General features: G+C 37.7%; 1 protein-coding gene across 1 annotated transcript; it reads left to right on the top strand.

Annotated features, from left to right (window-relative positions):
* The first annotated feature begins 8,853 nt into the window (after positions 1-8,853).
* Positions 8,854-19,103, top strand: FGF20 (fibroblast growth factor 20). The gene is made up of 3 exons (XM_033225339.1): positions 8,854-9,451; positions 15,483-15,586; positions 17,966-19,103. The coding sequence occupies exons 1-3, from the start codon at positions 9,166-9,168 to the stop codon at positions 18,209-18,211; spliced, it is 636 nt and encodes a 211-aa protein (XP_033081230.1). The 5' UTR covers positions 8,854-9,165; the 3' UTR covers positions 18,212-19,103.
* Positions 19,104-19,767: the final 664 nt, after the last annotated feature.

Here is a 19,767-nt window from a genome sequence, read left to right as displayed (position 1 = left end):
AAATATAAAATACTTACATTATAAATACTTATATTATAAAAAAATAATTTTATAATATATTTAAATGATAACAGAAGATCATATGTAACACTAATGAATTAATGTATAGGAATATGTAACATTAATGAATGTATTTAGCCAGGTGCTATAAAATAGGCTACTTCCGAAATAGCTTGTTTATTTTAGAAGTATATTTAATTCCTTCATATCCATCTCAAAATGCTATTTTAACATTTAACATTTCACTGTAGGAAGCATAAAAATTATTTTTTTGTACTCCAAATAAAGAGCATTGTTAATTTTGATGATGCTATAATTCCACAAATCATTTTTACCTTTCTGCATCCTGGAGCAGAACAATGGAATTTTAAGTGGGTTAAAACCCAGGGAAAATTGATAATGATTATCACCATTAAAATGATAACTTAAATGTTGTAGCACTAATGGATTTTCATACCCATTTATCCATGTAATTTCTATATCACGTTTGCAAGTTGGATAGACCACATGTTGTTATCCTAATTTCAGAGGAAAAAAACTGATTTCCAAGAAGGTGGTGCAATTTTCCCAAGCTCTCTTAACTAGTGAGTATCAATATTCTGCTTATACTTAGCAAGGTGAGAAGGGAAAAATAATACAAGGTAACAAAATTGAATTATGTGTTATTAGTCTTTCCTGTTCTTTGTGGGGGATAAAATGCTCTGGATTACAGTAGCTGCCATTCCTGAAATAAGCAAATAATAACCAAGATGTTCAATTTGTGCCAAATTTTCATTCTGCTTGAATGTGATCCCCCAAATTATGTGACCTCATGGTCAATTAATATTCCTCTTTTCATGTGTACCCAGTACTTCCCACGGAAAATACACAGCCTGTTCTCATTAAGGTGTGGGATTTTGTGTAGATTGCAGATGTTCTATGCAAGTCATTCAAATTCAGGAACTCTGATTTATCACAATTATCTTAAATAATAGCTGTTGAATTTAGATTTTTCTCTCTTATATGAAAGAGTATCTAATATCTAAGTTACGACTTTAAAAAGCACATAAAACTTTTGACATACTTCCATATTTACAGAAAAGTTACAAGAATAGTATAAAGAACTCCACATACCCTTTACTCAAATTCTTCAATTGTTAACCTCTTCTCTCTCTTCTCTTCTCTCTCTTCTCTTCTCTTCTCTTCTCTTCTCTTCTCTTCCCTTATCTTCTCTTCTCTTCTCTTCCCTTCTCTTCTCCTCTCTTCTTTTCTTTTTTAAAGTTAGGATCTTGCTATGTCTCCCAGGTGAAAGTGCAGTGGCACAATCATAGCTCACTGCAGGCTTGCACCCCTGGGCTCAAGTGATCCTTCCGCCTCAGCCTCCAAGTCCTGGCTAACATTTTTTTAAAATTAATTTTTGTAGAGACAAGGCAACCCATGTCACTCAGGTTGGTTTAAAATTCCAGGCCTCAAGTGATCCTCACACCTTGGCCCCCCAAATTGCTGGAATTATAGGCATGAGTCACTGCACCCAGCCAATTGTTAACATTTCACTCCATCAGCTTGATCGTTTGCTCTCTCTCTGTGTCTTGTTCTGTAAGCTTTTATATATATTTTTATTTAAGTTTAAATAAATATATATATTTATAAATATTTATATACTTATTTATATTTAAATAAATATGTATATATAGTTTCTGAATGATACAAGAATAATTCTGCAGATATAATGCTTCTTTATCCATAAGTCTTACTTTGTATTTCTTAAGACTTTTCCTTATGTAACCACAGTTCAATTATCAAAATTTGAAATTTTAACAATGATATAATACTATTTTCTTTTTTTTGACTTTTAGGTTCAAGGGCACAGGTGCAAGTTTGTTATATAGGTAAATGGCATGTCATGGGGATTTGAGGTACAGATTATTTCATCACCCAAGTAGGTAGTTTTTGATCCTCTCCTTCCTCCTAATCTTCACCCTCAAGTAGGTCCCTGTGTGTGTTCTTCCCTTCTTCGTGTCCATGTGTACCCAATAAAAAGCTCCCACTTATAAGTGGGAACATTCAGTATTTGGTTTACGGTTCCTGCTTTAGTTTAGGATTAAGGCTTTCTGCTCCATCAATGTTGCTGCAAAGGATACGATCTCATTCTGTTTTATGGCTGCATAGTATTTCATCGTGTATATATACCATCTTTTCTTTATTCAGTCTATCACTGATGGCCATTTAGGTTGATTCCGTTACTTTGCTATTATGAATAGTGCTACAATGGACATACACGTGCATGTATCTTTACGGTAGAAATATTTGTATTCCTTTGGCTATATAACCAATAATGGGATTGCTGGGTCTAATGGCAGTTCTGTTTTAAGGTTTTTGAGAAATTGCCACACTGCTTTCCACAATGGCTGAACTAATTTACATTCCCACCAGCAATGTATAAGTATTCCCTTTCCTCCATAACCTTGCCAGCATCTGTTATTTTTTTTACCTTTCAATAACAGCCATTGTGACTGGTGTGAGATGGTATCTCACTGTAGTTTTGATTTACATTTCTCTAATGATTAGTGATGCTGAGTATTTTTTCACATGTTTATTGGCCACATGTATGTCTCCTTTTGAAAACTGTTCATATCTTTTGCTCACTTTTTTTTTTTTTTTTTTTTTTGAGATGGAGTCTTGCTCTGTCACACAGGCTGGAGTGCAGTGGTGTGATCTTGGCTCGCTGCAACCTCCGCCTCCCAGGTTCAAGCAATTCTCCTGCCTCAGCCTCCTGAGTAGCTGGGATTACAGGCGCCCGCCACCACGCCCAGCTAATTTTTGTATTTTTAGTAGAGATGAGGTTTCACCATGTTGGCCAGGATGGTCTCAATCTCTTGACCTCGTGATCTGCCCACCTGGGCCTCCCAAAGTGCTGGGATTAGATTACAGGCATGAGCCACCATGCCCATCCTTTTTGCTCACTTTTTAATGGGGTTTTTGTTTTTTGCTTGTTAATTTAAGTTGCCTGTAGATTCTGGATATTAGACCTTTGTGGGATGGATAGGTGGCAAGTGTTTAATCTTGTTCTGCAGGTTGTCTGTCCACTCTGTTGGTAGTTTCTTTTCCTGTACAGAAGCTCTTTAATTAGGTCCCATTTGTCAGTTTTCCTTTCTGTTGAAATTGCTTTTGGCATCTTCGTCATGAAATCTTTGTCAGGTCCTATGTCTAGAATGGTATTTCCTAGGTTATCTCTTTTTTTTTTTTTTGTATTTTTTTTAGTAGAGACGGGGGTTTCACCGTGTTAGCCAGGATGGTCTCGATCTCCTGACCTCGTGATCCGCCCGTCTCGGCCTCGCAAAGTGCTGGGATTACAGGCTTGAGCCACCGCGCCCGGCCTTCCTAGGTTATCTCTAGGGTTTTTATAGTTTCAGGTTTTACATTTAAGTCTTTGATCCATCTTGAGTTGACTTTTGTATATGGTGTAAGGAAGGAGTCCAGTTTTAATCTTCTGCATATGGCTAGCCAATTATTGCAGCACCATTTATTAGTACTATTTTCAAATTCACACTCCACATACAAATGTTGCCAGTTGTTTCAGTAATGTTCTCTGTCATTGTTATTGCTATTTTTTGGTTCAGGCTCCATACCAAGACCGTCTGTCACATTTAGTTTTCATGTCTCTTTAGTTGCTTTTTTATTTTTTAATTCTTTGAGACAGAGTCTCGCTCTGTCACCCAGGCTGGAGTACAGTGACTCCATCTTGCCTCACTGCAACCTCTGCTTCCCAGATTCAAGCGATTCTCCTGCCTTGGCCTCTTGAGTAGCTGAGATTACAGGCGTGCACCATCATGTCTGGCTAATTTTTGTATTTTTAGTAGAGACGGGGTTTCACCATGTTGGCCAGGCTGCTCTCGAACTCCTGGCCTCAAGTGATCTGCCTTCCTCGGCTTCCCAAAGTGCTGGGATTACGGGCATGAGCCACCGTGCCTGGCCTGTAGTCTCCTAAAGAGACTTTTAACATGTTGGAAGAGCACAGCCAGCTGAAGAATGTCTCTCAATTGGGATTTACCTGATGTTTCTTCATGACTAGATTCCGATTATGCGTTTTTGATAGTAACAACATGTAAGTGACATTATACTGTTCTTAGGGTATGAAGAGACATATGGGGTTGGCTTGTCCCATTACTGCTACTCACTTTTATTATGTGGTTCAGATAGTACTGTACTCACTAGATTAATTCACTATAAAGTTGTTCTTTTCTCTTTGTAGTATTCTTCTTTATCAAACTTTTATCCACAAGTTGTAGCATGCATTGATGTTTTTGTCTGGACCAGCAATGACCCTAGGATGGATGCAAAGTGGTCATTTTTCTAATTCCATCATTCTTTCACTATATATTAGTTGATATTCTGCCATGAGAAAAAGTTTTCCCTTCTCCCTTATTGTTTGATTGGTAGTTTGTGTACTTAAACAGTGGCACTCAAACGTTCTTATTTATTTCATAAATAACTTGTTCCTATCATTATTTATTTTAATGCTCAAATTGTCCCAGATTTGGCTTATGTCCCCTGGACATGTCCTTATTCTTTTTTTTTTTTTTTTTTTCAGTACTTCCTTGCCTTCTGGCACATAAAATAATGCCCCAGTCCGGGAACCAGACATTTCTCCAAGTTTCCATTGATCATTTTAGTAGGAGACTGAATTGAGAAACCAAGGCTTACATGCCACATATGGTCATTGACTTGGGATATGTTTGCTTCTAGGCCCTTTTAGTGGACAGGGTTAAGGTCTGCTCATACACATGCACATACACACACACAGGCACCAAGTATTAATACTGATAGTGGCGATTCCAATTTCACACTACAAGGTTCATTCCAAACTTCCTTCTTTTCGTATTAGAACTCTATTCTTTAATAATGAAACCCCTAGTTCTCATTATCTTTAATATATTTATTCATTTGTTCAATCCTACAATACACTACTGTAACCCCTGCTACTGAGGAAAACAGTCTTTCTCATTGAAGTTCGAGATTTGTTTATGCAGTTTTTCTTTAGACCTTGATTATATCATCAAAAGACAGAATTTGATAGTTACTTGAATTTCTTTCTTTTTTTAAAAAAAATATGTTATTCATCCCTTCTTTGTGGTTATATTACTCACTTTAATACAGTTAGGTTCATTTGTTCCTGCTTTTATTCCGTCCCCACTTCTCTCTCATTTTTTATTTTATTTTACTTTTTAAAAAATGTAAAACATTAACATTTCTCCAAAAGTTGAAACTCTATAAAAAGTTCTCAGACCAGTGTCACCCATCCATCACTTCTACTCCATTCATATCCATCCCCTGGTAACCAAGTAACCAGGTAACCAAGTTCATTAGTTTTTGGTTTATCCAGTTTGTATTTATTTTTTAGAATAAATAATCATATACATGTAGACTTTTCTCATTTTTTTCTTTCTTACAGAAAAGGTAGACACTATATATATTCTTTGCTATTTTCACTTAACGGTATATCCTGAAAATATTCCATGATCGTTCATAGAGCTCTTTCTCAGCTGTATAATGCTCCATTGTGTGAATGTACCATAATTTATTCAGTTTCATATGTATGGAAATTTATGTGGTTGCTAATATTTTGTAATTATAAATAATGAATAATGTGTAAATATACTCTTATTGTATTGGGGGTGTAAATCATGACTATTAAATCAGCTCTATTTCTTTTTCTCCTATTGAACACAAGTAGCAGCATCAAAAGGTATGAACTCCTCATGTGTAAAAACAAAGGTTCATGACAATATATCATCCGAAAACCTATATAGGGATTATATAGTCCGGAAAACTCTAACTACATTTTGTGGAAGTAGAAGTTGTACCACGTATTTGTATAACAGCAAGGCAAGTGTGGTCTCTAGGAAGCATAGGAAAAGTTGATTAGATTGCAGTGTATACTTAAAAGTTGAATAATGCACTCTTGTAAAACACTCTTCAAAATTATTTAACTTCCCATGATATCATCACGGCATGTGCAAAAAAAAAAAAAAAAAAAAAATCTTTAGTGTTATCTTTTCCTGTCACGTGACTAGTGCAAACAAAAGAAATCCTTATCTTTTTGTTTCTAGTCTGGTCCTTTATAAAACGGCATTAAGCACCATTCACTCCAGTCCGGGCGACAGAGCGAGACTCCGCCTCAAAAAAAAAAAAAAAAAAAAAAAAAAAAAAAAAAAACTTACACATTAAAGGTTTGGTTTGGGAAAAAAATATTTATTTTGTATTTCAGACCAATTATATTTGTTAAGTTACAAAGCAAAAATTTTCACAACAACTAAAGTTTTCTAGCATATTCTATGCATAGAAAACTATAGTTTTAAAACCATTTTCCTATATGTTTTTACATTTAAGTCTCATAGCAACTCTAGGCACAGTAGCTAGGCTGGAGTTATATTATCCTTATTTTACAAAAGAGAAAATAAAAGCATTTAGAGAATTTAAGGAAATTGGCCTGGGATGTTGGACTCTGCACTAAACTAGAATCTAGGACCATGTTTCTTCTCTGTAAAGCAGGATGTACCTATGTCGTATGGTCATTGTGGTGATCAAATAAGGTAAGACACATATAAATACCAAGGTGTACAAAGAGAAGGTGATTCTATTATGAAAGTATTTAAAGTTTCATGACTCTGAATAAGAAATTCCCCATATTTTCGTATATATATAAGCAATACAAGAGATTTGAACAGTCTAAGAGCTATAGCTCACACAGCAGGACTAAAGTGTTCATGTGGGAAAATAGTTTATAGACTCAACTAGTACCTTTAGAAGCAGGCGATGATAATATATTTCCATTGTGGAATAATTAACAACATTACATGTTGCACAGAACTTGGACCTTGAAACAAACCTCATTAAAAGGCACTTGATCTAAGTTTAAAACTCTTAAGTATCTCCTCTTTAAAAGTGATCAGTGGATGTACTGGCTACTTCAGTTATCCTGCTATGAGATTCACACAACTTTGATCTAACTTTCTTTGATTTAACACTGCAATTAAGAAGATTTGGTTCAAAGTAAAAGCTCATTGGTTGATGTTTTACACTGACGTGATAATGTTTACACAGATGTGCTTTGAAATCTTGATGGTGGATTTGGGGTCCTACCACAAGACAGACTGCTGTTATTTGAAAGGCGAAATAATATAACATTTACCTGGTACAACCTTTAAAACAGATTTAGCAATATACGTTTCTAAAGTGATTTATCTGTTTATTGTTTTTAGCCAGTGTTTTTGTTTTATTTCATATCTATCAACGGTAAATCACTTGCTTTAAGAACTCTTTTATAACTTGGTTACACAAGGGTCAATAGTTAGTTAGGCCTGTAGTGATGAAAATGTGTAACTATACCCACTTTAAAGCACCTGCCAATTAATTAGAAAAAATCCCTCAGAGCAAATAAAATAAACCAGTCAAATCCAACTGAGCTCCCAGGTTTAGGCTTTTTTTGAACAGACCATGAAACAAGACTGAGAAAGTAATCTTCATCAATTCCCTAAAACTTTTCACTCAGAGGAAGTGTGAATCTGCCCAATGATTCTCAACTCTTCTACCACTGAAAAATTTTAACAGAAAGATGTTGAATTTAACCAGTGGTGCAAAACCAGGTACAGCGTTTAAATGGACATGCATCTAATTCCTTCACTTCCATGGTTTTTGATTTTACAAATATACCCAAGCACTCTTCAATTTTACCAGTAACTTTTGAAGTGTCAAAACACATCAAGCATCAAGACTATTTCCATTTCGTTATTTTCAGATTTTATAATTAAAATGTAAACAAAAAATCTAACTTTTACAAAAATGCAACTAAGAAAAACAGGAACGTGCTCTTAGATTGCATAAGGGCCCAAGAGGCCACTCATCCTTTATGACAATATTCCAGATACTCATTTTCTATTCATGGCAAAACATAGAAGTGTAAACCATTTCTTTCCAGCCTATTTGGATTTACTCTAAATCCTTTGATTCGTGATTATATTATGTTATTATTTTACACTAATTAGAAGTTCATGGCCTCAGCACACAATTAAAAATACATATGTGTATATGTATATATACAGCAATTTTGGTTATATTATGTGCTGAGTAAAGATAAACATTAAAGAGAAATTGTAAAGGGGGGAGGGACGGTGTTCCTTACCTAACCTTGATTATGTAAAGAAAATCCCCCATCTAAATGATAAAAGAAAGGAGTAATGCTTGTACATTTTATTAGTGTTTTAAAATTAGTGAGTTAAACTGTCAAAGCTTTGATTTTTCTTTCATGTGTGTCTGGGCAGGTCTGTAGGCCTCAGGTAACGCCCTTTTTCCTTCTCCCTCGCTTACCTTTCTTTGCACCTGTCCACTGCAGGCTCCCAAGGAATCCAATTCTCTCCTCTCTTTCCTCCTCCTACCAATGCCCTCCTTCTTTCTCTCTCTCTCTCTCTCTCCCCCCCCCCGCCTTCCCTCCCTCCTCCCTTCCTCTTCTTCTATATACCTGCCAAGTTGGGCTCCTTTTAGCGGCGATCTATCACTGCAAAGCTCACATCAAAGGCGGTTGCAGGGCTGCAGCTGAACAGCATCACCGCTGTCCCACAGACATCCCGAAAGAGGGGCCTCGACTGCACCTCCTCGAAGTTGCTGGCTGGCTTTGGCCAAGTGCAGGAATGGTTTTTGCGAGGGCATGGATGGAGAAGTGCCAAGGGCCCCTTTTGGTCACTTCCGAAGAGCAAAAACGTGTTGAGAGGAGACCGGTTTAAGATTTCAAACAGAACCTCCCCAGCGCGCATGAAAGGACTTGATTAGCATATGTCAAGAGGACCCGCTTATATACTCGGTGTGTATGTACACAGGACTCTGATCTGATCAGTTTGCGGAGTTGGAGCCCCAGCCCCCAGCCCTAGTCCTAGTATTGGCAGCGGCAGCTATAGATATTTCTGCAGAGCCAGCAGCGGCTCCCACCTACCCAAGGAGAGAAGATCGCTCCAAGACAGTGAGAGCTTCCCTGCCATTTCAGTGCAAAGTCCCCTCCGGAGCGACCTCAGAGGAGTAACCAGGCCTTAACTTTTTGCGCTCGTTTTGCTATAATTTTTCTCTATCCACCTCCATCTCACCCCCGCAACACTCCTTACTGGGGGGTCTTTTGTGTTCCGTATCTCCCCCTCCATGGCTCCCTTAGCCGAAGTTGGGGGCTTTCTGGGCGGCCTGGAGGGCTTGGGCCAGCAGGTGGGCTCGCATTTCCTGTTGCCTCCTGCCGGGGAGCGGCCGCCCCTGCTGGGCGAGCGCAGGGGCGCGGCGGAGCGGAGCGCCCGTGGCGGGCCGGGGGCTGCGGAGCTGGCGCACCTGCACGGCATCCTGCGCCGCCGGCAGCTCTATTGCCGCACCGGCTTCCACCTGCAGATCCTGCCCGACGGCAGCGTGCAGGGCACCCGGCAGGACCACAGCCTCTTCGGTACGTACTAGCATCCCGACCCCACCCCCACCTGCGCCCCAGCTCGGCTCCTCGTCCCCTGCCGGTGCACCTCCCTCTTTGCCTGCCAAGGGCGTCAGCGCTGCGCGGAACCCGGAGCTCCCCTGGACCCAGCCGGTGCGAGAGGCAGACTGGGGCTGAAGGGCGGGCCAGAGTAGGCGCGGTGAGAAATTTTCCTGCCAGTTTGTCGCCGCAGCCTCTAAGCAGGGCAGCAGCTCCAGACGCTGGGGGCGGGAGGAGAAAGGGTGGGCGCTCCGCAAGCTCCTTCCTGCCTTCCCAGTTGCCCTTCCCACTGCCGGGGACACCAAGACCTGGTGCACTCGGCATCATAGTTCTTGCACTGCTTCCCTCGCAGGCAGTTTTAAAAAAAAAATCTCTATATGTTTTTCTCCGATTTCCTTTGTCATTTTCCCTCATGCCGTCCACAAAAATTAACAACAGGAAGCACTGGGCTTCTTTAAACATGCCCCACAGTTATGCAGCTGATTATGCACCCGGGGCTGCTCTTGGCATGGATTGCGAGCATTTACGTTTCTACGTAGAGACCTGCAAATGTTCACCTGAAGAGTTAGCAGATTAACTTTCCATGGGCACCTTCGCTGCTGTAGGGCTCACCTGTCTGAGGTTTCCTGAGCTCCTAAGTTCTATTTGGGTGAGAAAAGAAAAGGAAAGGGGGGAGGGGCGGGGGAGGGGGAAGACCACCCGGCTACTGAGCATGCCTAGTTCTTCAGCCAAGCTCCTCTTTAGAAATTCTGCAACCTGAAAGCAAGGATCTTGGTATTGACCTTAGGAAAGAGGAAATGGGAAAGCGAAAGAAGATATGGGTGGGAACACAGAGGGACGTGTTTCAGAATACCTCCAGCAGTGCCTGGGAAGAGAACGGGTTAAAAGAAACAAGAGAATGATTGTTAAGGCAGTGTCTGTTAAGATACTGGATCGGGAGGGTCTCTCCTGTTAATGACTTCCTAACTAACTGTGTAACCAGAAAGTCACCTCATCAGTCTGAGGCTTAGTTTTCTTTTCTGTACAAAGATGGGGTGCTCTCCGGTTCTAATATCTCAGGATCTTTCCCCATAGCTGAAGTTTCCATTCTGTTAGTTAACCTGCTAGCAATCTCAAAGGATTTTGATCATCAGACTTTTGACATTATTTGAAAAATTCGTTGTATTTTTTTAAAAGATGCCGTTAATTTGTCAGCCACAATCTGTAGCGCTATGGAGTTCTTTGAGAATTCACCCCATCTCTGAATGGCCCTCTCTTATCGTGTCCTCACACCCTTGTTCTTATAATTATTCCCTTTTTGACTTGTACGACTCATTAAAACTTTGGAGAAGTGTAAATCTCAGTTTGAGGGGGCATTTGTAATTCTAGATGTAGAAATAAGCATGTGGTGGTCACATTTGGTAGCACTTAAAGGCTTAGAAAATTAACTTTTTAAAACCCACATGTTTGCAGCTTCCACTGATCTCTTCCAAATTCCCATTGACTATCAGTCAAGAGTGTCATGACCTAGTGGCCAACCTGGGGTCACTTTTAGAAAGTGGTTTTTAAATTGAGGAGGCTTGAGATTTTTCTAACTCCTGGCCTCCGGCAATCTTCCCGCCTTGGCCTCCCAAAGGACTGGGAATACAGGAGTGAGCCACTGTGCCTGGCCCTGAGATTTCGATTCTAAAGAACTTTACCGACACCAGGTGGCTCAGTTCTCTTGCCTTTAAGGAAGACTTCCCTGCACTCATTGCAGAAAAATATTTCAACTACCAGAAAGATTTAGAAATAAACACAAATGTGGTAATACTTATAGGTAGATAGCAGGTAGAAGTTAAGCTTAGGTAGTAGTCAGAATTTCACCCTGCCATACACAGTGTAGCCTTGGAAATTCTACTTTTAAGAAACTTGTGGCCGGACATAGTGGCTCACGCCTGTAATCCTAGCACGTTGGGAGGCCAAGGCGGGTGGATCACGAGGTCAGGAGTTCAAGACCAGCCCGGCCAAGATGGTGAAACTCCGTCTCTACTAAAAATACAAAAAAAAAAAAAAAAAAAAAAAAATTAACCGGGCATGGTGGCAGGCACCTGTAATTGCAGCTACTCGGGAGGCTGAGGCAGAGAATTGCTTGAACCCAGGAGGTGCAGATTGTAGTGAGCCAAGATCACACCACTGCAGTCCAGCCTTGGTGACAGACCAAGACTCTATCTCAAAAAACAAACAAACAGACAAACAAAAAACCTTGTAATTACACTGTAATCTCCCCAGTGACAGGAAAAAAAAAAAAAAAGGCCTCTTCTGCTTTGTGCCTGTTTTATAAACTTATAAACTGTCTTATAGACTGACCCTATGGGGAGAGATTAGTAAATATTTGTAGACTCGATAACATTCATTAATGGCATTTAATGGCATTTCTTTAGGAATGGAAGTTGAATATCAGAATTATCATCTTGCTAGCACATTTTGTTTTTGCTAAATTTGTGTTAATGATTTAGTAGCTGTAAAAAAAAATGACAGATTGAATTTGCACCAGTGTAAGTCACTCTATGGTGGGAGACTATGTATAGGAGCAAAATACTCACTGTTAAACAAAAGGAAGATAACCCAGATTAGTCTGGGAGTGAATGGCCTCCTTATGATACATTATAATGCATACTAGTGGCCTTCAATAGCTTAGACGTCATAATTTACTTTAAGGGAGTGTAGGTAAGAAGAAAGTTTATGTTCAACCTATATAAGATTATGTGTTTCTGTATGTTTGCCTTCTTTTGCTAGTGCTTCAGTTACTAATTATTAAATTATTATTATTTTTTTAAACCTTATCTTTGCTATCAGAGTGACAGTTTTGAAAACTCAAAGATGGCTATTTGAGATGTTAAAGGGAATAACTTTTTTTTTCTGCCAATTTTGTACTAATTTGGCCATGAGGTATCTCTGTATTTATAATGGAGTTTTCCTGCACAGTAGTACAGCAGGAACACCTTACCTAATACGTATATATGGAATCATTTCTGAAAAAAAAAACTTTAGCCTGAGATCAAACATATTTCTTTAAAGGCTTTTCCTTTATTCTCCCCTATTCTCCATAGATTTCTCTGATGTGGTTGCATTGTGGGTTGACTCACCTGTTTATTATGATTATTAAAAAGGCTGGCTTTGAAAGTGATACCAGAAAGACAAAGTACCTCCAGGTCTTTTTATGGGACACTGGGCATTAGAAAATCTATCTAAAATCTGTGATTACCTCTTAAGGAAAGTTTTTCATGTCTACTCTTTGTAAAAGAATTAGCTTATTTGCCACCTCATATTATAAATAAGAAAGACTTGTCAAATCTCATTTAAGAATCAAATGATTACAAATTACTATGTGGTATACTATTTCCTCAAGGAGAAAAAGGATCAGAATTTAAAAGTGTGACTAAAATCTTTAAGAGGAACACACACACAAAACATATAACCTCTTTCCCATCAGTCTCATGAGCCGTTGCAAAATTATTTATGCCTGGTTATATATAAGGTTTTGGATGTTGTTTACTAAAGTTAAAACTATTGCCTGTAGTTAATCTAAGAACATAAGTCATCTTTTGTCTTTCTACAGCTACATATTGTTTTGGCAAGATGACAGCATTAAGATAAGAATTAAAGTATAGGTGGTTTACCTCTGAGTTTTCTGAGAAAAACGAACACTTTATGAGATCTGTTATATAATTAGCTTATATGGAAATTAAAGCCATATTTTATTGTAATTGAAAACTTGTTCTATTCTACATTCTAATCACTTAATCAGTTCCTGTTCTTTGAAAGACAAGAGAATCTTAATGTAAATCAGATACTGAAAGGGAATTAAGTTGCATTTCAGCCACAGTACACTTTTTAATTTGAATGTAACATTCAATACAAAGTAATTATACATTTGTAATTATATTCTGAATGAAATTACATTTATATGTATTTTCTACCAATTATGTTTTGGGCCTATGTTTTTGCTCCTGGCAGGACTCTTTTGCTAATGAACTTGGCAGTGAGTTTGATTTTCCTTCACTCCCTACCTCTGTATTTGTCATTATGATGGCTGTCCTATGGAGTCTGAGCCTTCTTGCTATATCTTATCTTCTCTCTGCCTTAGGCTTTCAATGAGGGATCCTGGCTCTTTCAAGCCACTTATGGACTATTTAGCAGTGTATTGTTGCTGTAAGATCCTTGATAGCTCTAGTGTTCTACATGATCTCCTAATAGTTTGAAAGAGCTCATTTGTCTGGCTAAGAATCTGTGTTTCTGACAAAGAGTGAATTAGGCTTTGGATAGAATAGAGCCCTGCATATCAGCGAATAGTCAGATCCTGTACTTTCCCTTGGCCTTGGGAGTATCACGTGTCCAAACAGGAACTTGTACAATAAATCAAGAAATGACTTAAGAGCAAGAGTCAGGCTAAATGGTACACATTTATACTGTTTGTAGAGCTCAGGATGGGGTGAAGGGGTGACGGTAGAATGCTATTGAGGAAGGCAGTTCCAAGCATAGAAAATATAGCTCTGCTTTTTCAGCAGAGTCAAAGAGGGAAGAATGAGACAAAGGCATTAGTCCAAAGTTTAGTCTGTGTAGAAAAAAAAGGGTGATTCAGAGGGAGGCATTAAGTTTTACTTTTTTAAACTATAGTGTATCGGTGTATTTAGGGAAGAGTTTTTGATCCTAGTTTACTGATAAATGGAAATAATTCTGGAAAGTTATTGAAAGCAAATCTACTTGCATGCTAAATTTATTATATTTTGCTATCATATTTAATGAATTATAAAGTCCTTTTTCTTCTCTGAACTATACAATTTAATTTTTAAAATTACATAGCAGGAAACGTAGCATATTATATAATCTATAAAGTCTTGAAACTACTGTATTGTCCTCAAGAAACAGTGTCCTGAAGTAGAAACAGTGGATTAGGGCTAAGAATGTAAGTTTAAATATCAGTTCTACTGATTATAAAGATCATGTCCCTTAGGCAAATCAAGTAGACTTTCTGATCTTCAGTTTCTTTATATGTAAAATGGGGTAATAACATCTTCCCTATTTATTTTAAGGGCTTGTTTTTTAGGGCCAGGTGAGAAAATACCAACAGATGGCCTTTATTAACTATAAAACACTGTTATACCCAATAAGAGATGCTGCTGCTCCTAGAAAGAGATTGACTTGATTTATTGTAAATAAAAACAAAACAATGAGTAGAAAATGGTTATAATTAACTGATGGAATCATGGAAAACTGGGAATACCTCTATTATGTACTAATTTATGATAATAATAGCTTCCATTTGTTGAATGCCTAAATGTGTCAGTCTTCACCCATCTCCTTTAGGGAGGTATTTCCTCCATTTTGCATATGAGGAGGTTAAAGTTCAAAGAAGACAAATGACTCGCCTACTCAACCTAGTTAGTAAGTTCCTGAACTGGAGTTCAAACCCAGCTCAGTATGGTGTAAGGTTTCACACCCTTCACATGATACCATTGTTGTAGGACTTTCTCCTTAGTTCAGTTAAAAGCAAAGGTCCTTGTCACATGACCAGGAAAGATTAGGCTCATGGACACATAGAAGGGTGAGAAAAATTGAATTTATTGAGCAAAAAGGAAAAAAACTAAGCAGAGAAAGGTTCCTGTTAACAGGCCCCCATCTCACAGATTGAATCCCAGGTTACCACCCCATTACAGCAGAGGCCAGGCTTCTCCCGGCTGCAAAGGGCGTCAACTTCCCCAGGCGCCATCCTGTTGTCCTGGCACACAGGCCGGTCAGAGTTTCTCCAGGAACCCCTTTATACTTGGTTGTCTCACCATGATGAGCAATTTTTTCCTTTTTTGTCTTTTTTTCATCTGTCATAAAACAATTGCATTGCTGTTTTCAATTTACAAAGGACTTTTACACATACATCATTATATTTGGCAATAATGGCCAACTACCGCTACTATCTGGAAGATTTTTGTTAGTCATATGCTCATTCATAAATACAAAACATGATGTTTTTATGAATTGTTTACATATGCAGGTATCTTGGAATTCATCAGTGTGGCAGTGGGACTGGTCAGTATTAGAGGTGTGGATAGTGGTCTCTATCTTGGAATGAATGACAAAGGAGAACTCTATGGATCAGTACGTATTATTTCTATTTTTTATTATTATTGTAATTCTTAAAATAATGATTATCTATTATGCAATTAAAATGTCTACCAATAATGTCTGTTAGAAGTATATAAAACATAGTTATGTAGACATTGAATTCTATATCCTGCTAAATTTCCATGTGTCTGGGCAATAGTATAGTAATTTAGTTAATTTTTAAAACCCCCAACCATTATTGCCTTCAGCTCACTAGTTCTTCCTATTCATTACCTTGAGTCTTTCTAGTTTTCTCTGTATTTTAATAATTCCCTCCAGAGACAGAGATAAATGGGAGAATATTTTTTTCTTGCCATGTTAGACTCTCTCACCTTTATGTTTATTTAAGGTAAACTTTGTTTACCTGTTATCATCTTCCACAGCTAAATATACATCACTCACTTCCTGACCTTTTTATGTAAGAAATAAGTGAATAAAGTTGTGGGATACTGCAAGTAACAAGAGAAGATGGCAAACATGCTGTTCTTTTATGCCTGTAGTCTTGAAAATTGCATCAGCCATGGGCTCACTCATAGTTGTATTGGGCAATTTTTAAGTTGCTCCTAGTGATAAATGCACATCTGTGGGTCTACTACATGTGTTTAAATATGCCGCATAAGGTATACTTCTCAGGTCAATATTTCATCAGTATAAGTTTTTTTTTGTTGTTGCTTTTTTGTTGTTTTAGAACAAAGCTGCAATAGCAACACAAGAATTAAAAGAGCAGGACAATATCACACTCTGCCTTACAGCACAATATGGATTTTTCTCTTTCATTGTTAACATTTTTCATTTGTTCACAGTTGCTTATATGCTTTTACAAGAATTGGTAAGATAAAAATGTATGCCAGTATCCCACTCCACTTCTTATGTGAACTCTCTTCTTGAGGTTGAAGTCTCTGTAATTATTTCCATCAAGAACTGACTTTGTGTGATTAAGCAGATGGCACTATGTGGTAACTTTTTTTTTATTAAAATCTCAACTGGAACCACAATATTCAGCTAGCATCTTAATATACACTGAGAAGAATTGGTGATGATACTGAAGTAGATGAATATTTGTCCTTTGTAAGGGTAAAACTTGTTATTTCTAGGCTTCCTGTCAGCTCAGAATAAAGAAAAGCAATGCAATGTGTAATAATCATAAGTGTAGAATTACAATAAAAATTAATAGAAGTACAATAAAAAAATGCACACGGTCTTCATGTATATGTTGGATTTTTAAAAAAGCAACTGCGGTTTATCCCTTAGGACAATATACAGTCCATTTTGAAAAGACAATAAATCATTGGGCTTTTATCTTAATTGTGAGAGATCCAGATACAAATTAATGGTGGAGACTGTATCATCAAACGATTAGTAAATTCATAAAGCGAAGATATATGATTTGGAGTGATGATCATGAATTTGGAATTTGGTTCTTAGCAAGATCTTGAAATGTTCCAAGATGAGAGTAGAGGCTCGATAGATAGGACTGTGGCATCTAACGATGGAAAAAGATAAACTACAGGTCTGCTTGGTAGTGATAGGGGTAGTAGGGTGATAATATGGGACATGAGAAAATTCAGGGTATTTATTAGGTATTTGAAAATAAAATTGGGAATTGACATTTGACTTCAAGTTCTTTAAAGGAGGGTTCCCCAACCCCTGGGCCATGGACTGGTACTGGTCTGTGGCCTGTTAGAAACTGGGCTGCACAGCAGGAGGTGAGCGGCAGGCAAGTGAGCAAAGCTTCATCTGAATTTACAGCTGCTCTCCATTGTTCATATTAACACTTAAGCTCTGCCTCCTGTCAGATCAGTGGTGGCATTCAATTCTCAAAGGAGCACGAGCCCTTTTGTGAACTGTGCATGCGAGGGGTCTAGGTTGCATGCATCTTACGAGAATCTAATGCCCGATGATCTGTCACTGTGTCCCCTCACCCCTAGATGGGACAGTCTAGTTGCAGGAAAACAAGCTCAGAGCTCCCACTGATTCTATGATGAGTTATTTCATTATATATTACATATAATTATTTCATTATATATTACAATATAATAATAATAGGAATGAAGTGCACAATAAATGTAATGCACTTGAATCACCCTGAAACCATCTCCTCTCCCCGTCCTGGTCCATGGAAAAATTGTCTTCCATGAAACTGGTCACTGGTGCCACAGAGTTGGGTCTGCTGCTTTAAAGTACACTGCCAGATCAAGTCACTTGCACTAAGAATCAGAGATGACATATTAACTAAAACAAAATAAAGCAAAACCATTTTAACCTTTTTCTTTCTTTGACAAGGCAAAGAAATGAAAATATAGAGATGAAACTTGTGAGGCAATTATCTCAAAGGTATTTTTTTAAAAATAATAGTTATCTTCTCTCTTTCAGGAGAAACTTACTTCCGAATGCATCTTTAGGGAGCAATTTGAAGAGAACTGGTATAATACCTATTCTTCTAATATATATAAACATGGAGACACTGGCCGCAGGTATTTTGTGGCACTTAACAAAGACGGGACTCCAAGAGATGGCGCCAGGTCCAAAAGACATCAGAAGTTTGCACATTTCTTACCTAGACCAGTGGATCCAGAAAGAGTTCCAGAATTGTACAAGGACCTACTGATGTACACTTGAAGTGTGATCATGACATTATGGAGGAGTCAAACCACAACCACTCTTTCTTATCACAGTTCCCATCATTAAATAATGACCAAGGAAGACATTCAGAATGTTAAAGTCTATTTTCTACTGGGAGACTGGATTTGGAAAGAATATTGAGAAAAAAACAAAAAAAAAGTCTTCACCAGAAATAGATCATGATCACCCTTTATATGTGGATTAAGTTCCCTTAGATATATTGGATTAGTCCTTACCAGTAGACTGAAGCCAAAAATCTCTTAAATTGTGGATAACGGGAACCCTCACATGGTTGCTGCTGGTGCCTCACCTCTCTGGATTATGTTTACTTTAAAATTTATGTTAAAACTAGAGGCTTCATGTTGAAGAAATGGATTGGCTTAACCAAGTTCGTTGCTACATAAACTCTGAGGACCTTGTATAATTCACAGGTTATAGCATTATATGTTTTAAAAAAAACCAAAAAACTAAACAACACCTGGGTGAAACATGAGCTATGAAACATGCCACACCAAGACAGAACATCTTTTAAAACAGTGGACCTATTTATACATTTTCAATTTGAAAATATTTATTATATATATTTATTTATTAAAGAGTTTATTTTTTACTGGGATATGAAGATAATACCAAGAGTAAAAAACAACAAAATTCCTTTATTGTGCCATTACTTTATTGTGGTGTCTTGGTCTGTAAAGAAGACATTATTATACCACATTAACCATAGAATCAGATTTTGAATTTCTTTTAAAAAATATGTGTAGATTATATTTTTTATGCAGTCAATTGCCTTCTAAATGTAACATTGGTTCCTTTTGACCTAGAAAAGTGCTTTATTGATTTGTCTTAAATTCAACACACATTCAAAAGGGAATTAAACATTGTAATGTAACGTTTTAGCTTCATTGCTTTTCAGGTGAAAGTTCTTTTATTTATATAACATTTTAAAAATGACAAAATTCTAAATGCTTTAGAGAAAGAACTTCTAGTATTTAAAGAACTTCTAATGTAGAAAAGTATTGAACATTACAGTCAACTTATGTTTACTTATTTTCTTAATTCAGTGTGGCAAAGACCATTTCTTTCACCCAATATGATTGTAGAAAGAGTAAGTACCACCTCCATTGACAATGGTAAGTCCCCATCTACCTGAGTCTGGTATCCTTTTCATCATATCTCTTATTTAGCCATTTACTCAGCAAACATTTATTTTTTTATTTTCTTTTTTAGTTAATTTTTTTTTTTTGCAGAGATGGAGTCTTGCTATGTTGCCCAGGCTTCTCTCAAACTCCTGGCCTCTAATGATGTTCCGACATCAGCCTCCCAAAGTGTTGGGATTACAGGCATAAGCCACCATGCCTGGCACAGCACATGTTCATTCAAGTCTACGCTACACCAGACACTGTGTTAGGCACTGGGGGAAATGGGGTGGTCCAGATAGAGGTGGGCCCTACATCATGGAGGTTAATGGCTGGTGGGAAAGAAAGATAGTAAACAAGTAAATTAACAAATGCCATAACTATGAATGATGATTTACTCTATGAGGAAAACAA

Source organism: Trachypithecus francoisi, unplaced genomic scaffold (genome assembly GCF_009764315.1).
Source record: "Trachypithecus francoisi isolate TF-2019V2 unplaced genomic scaffold, Tfra_2.0 Contig01440, whole genome shotgun sequence".
Taxonomy (NCBI): domain Eukaryota; kingdom Metazoa; phylum Chordata; class Mammalia; order Primates; family Cercopithecidae; genus Trachypithecus; species Trachypithecus francoisi.
Note: the sequence above shows the minus strand (reverse complement) of the source record. Positions and strands in the feature narration are given on the sequence as shown.

Coding starts and splice junctions, on each gene's coding strand:
- FGF20 (XM_033225339.1), top strand. CDS start 9,166: ATGGCTCCCTTAGCCGAAGTTGGGGGCTTTCTGGGCGGCCTGGAGGGC. Junction 9,452..15,482: donor GCAGGACCACAGCCTCTTCG/GTACGTACTAGC, acceptor TTACATATGCAG/GTATCTTGGAATTCATCAGT. Junction 15,587..17,965: donor AAGGAGAACTCTATGGATCA/GTACGTATTATT, acceptor TCTCTCTTTCAG/GAGAAACTTACTTCCGAATG.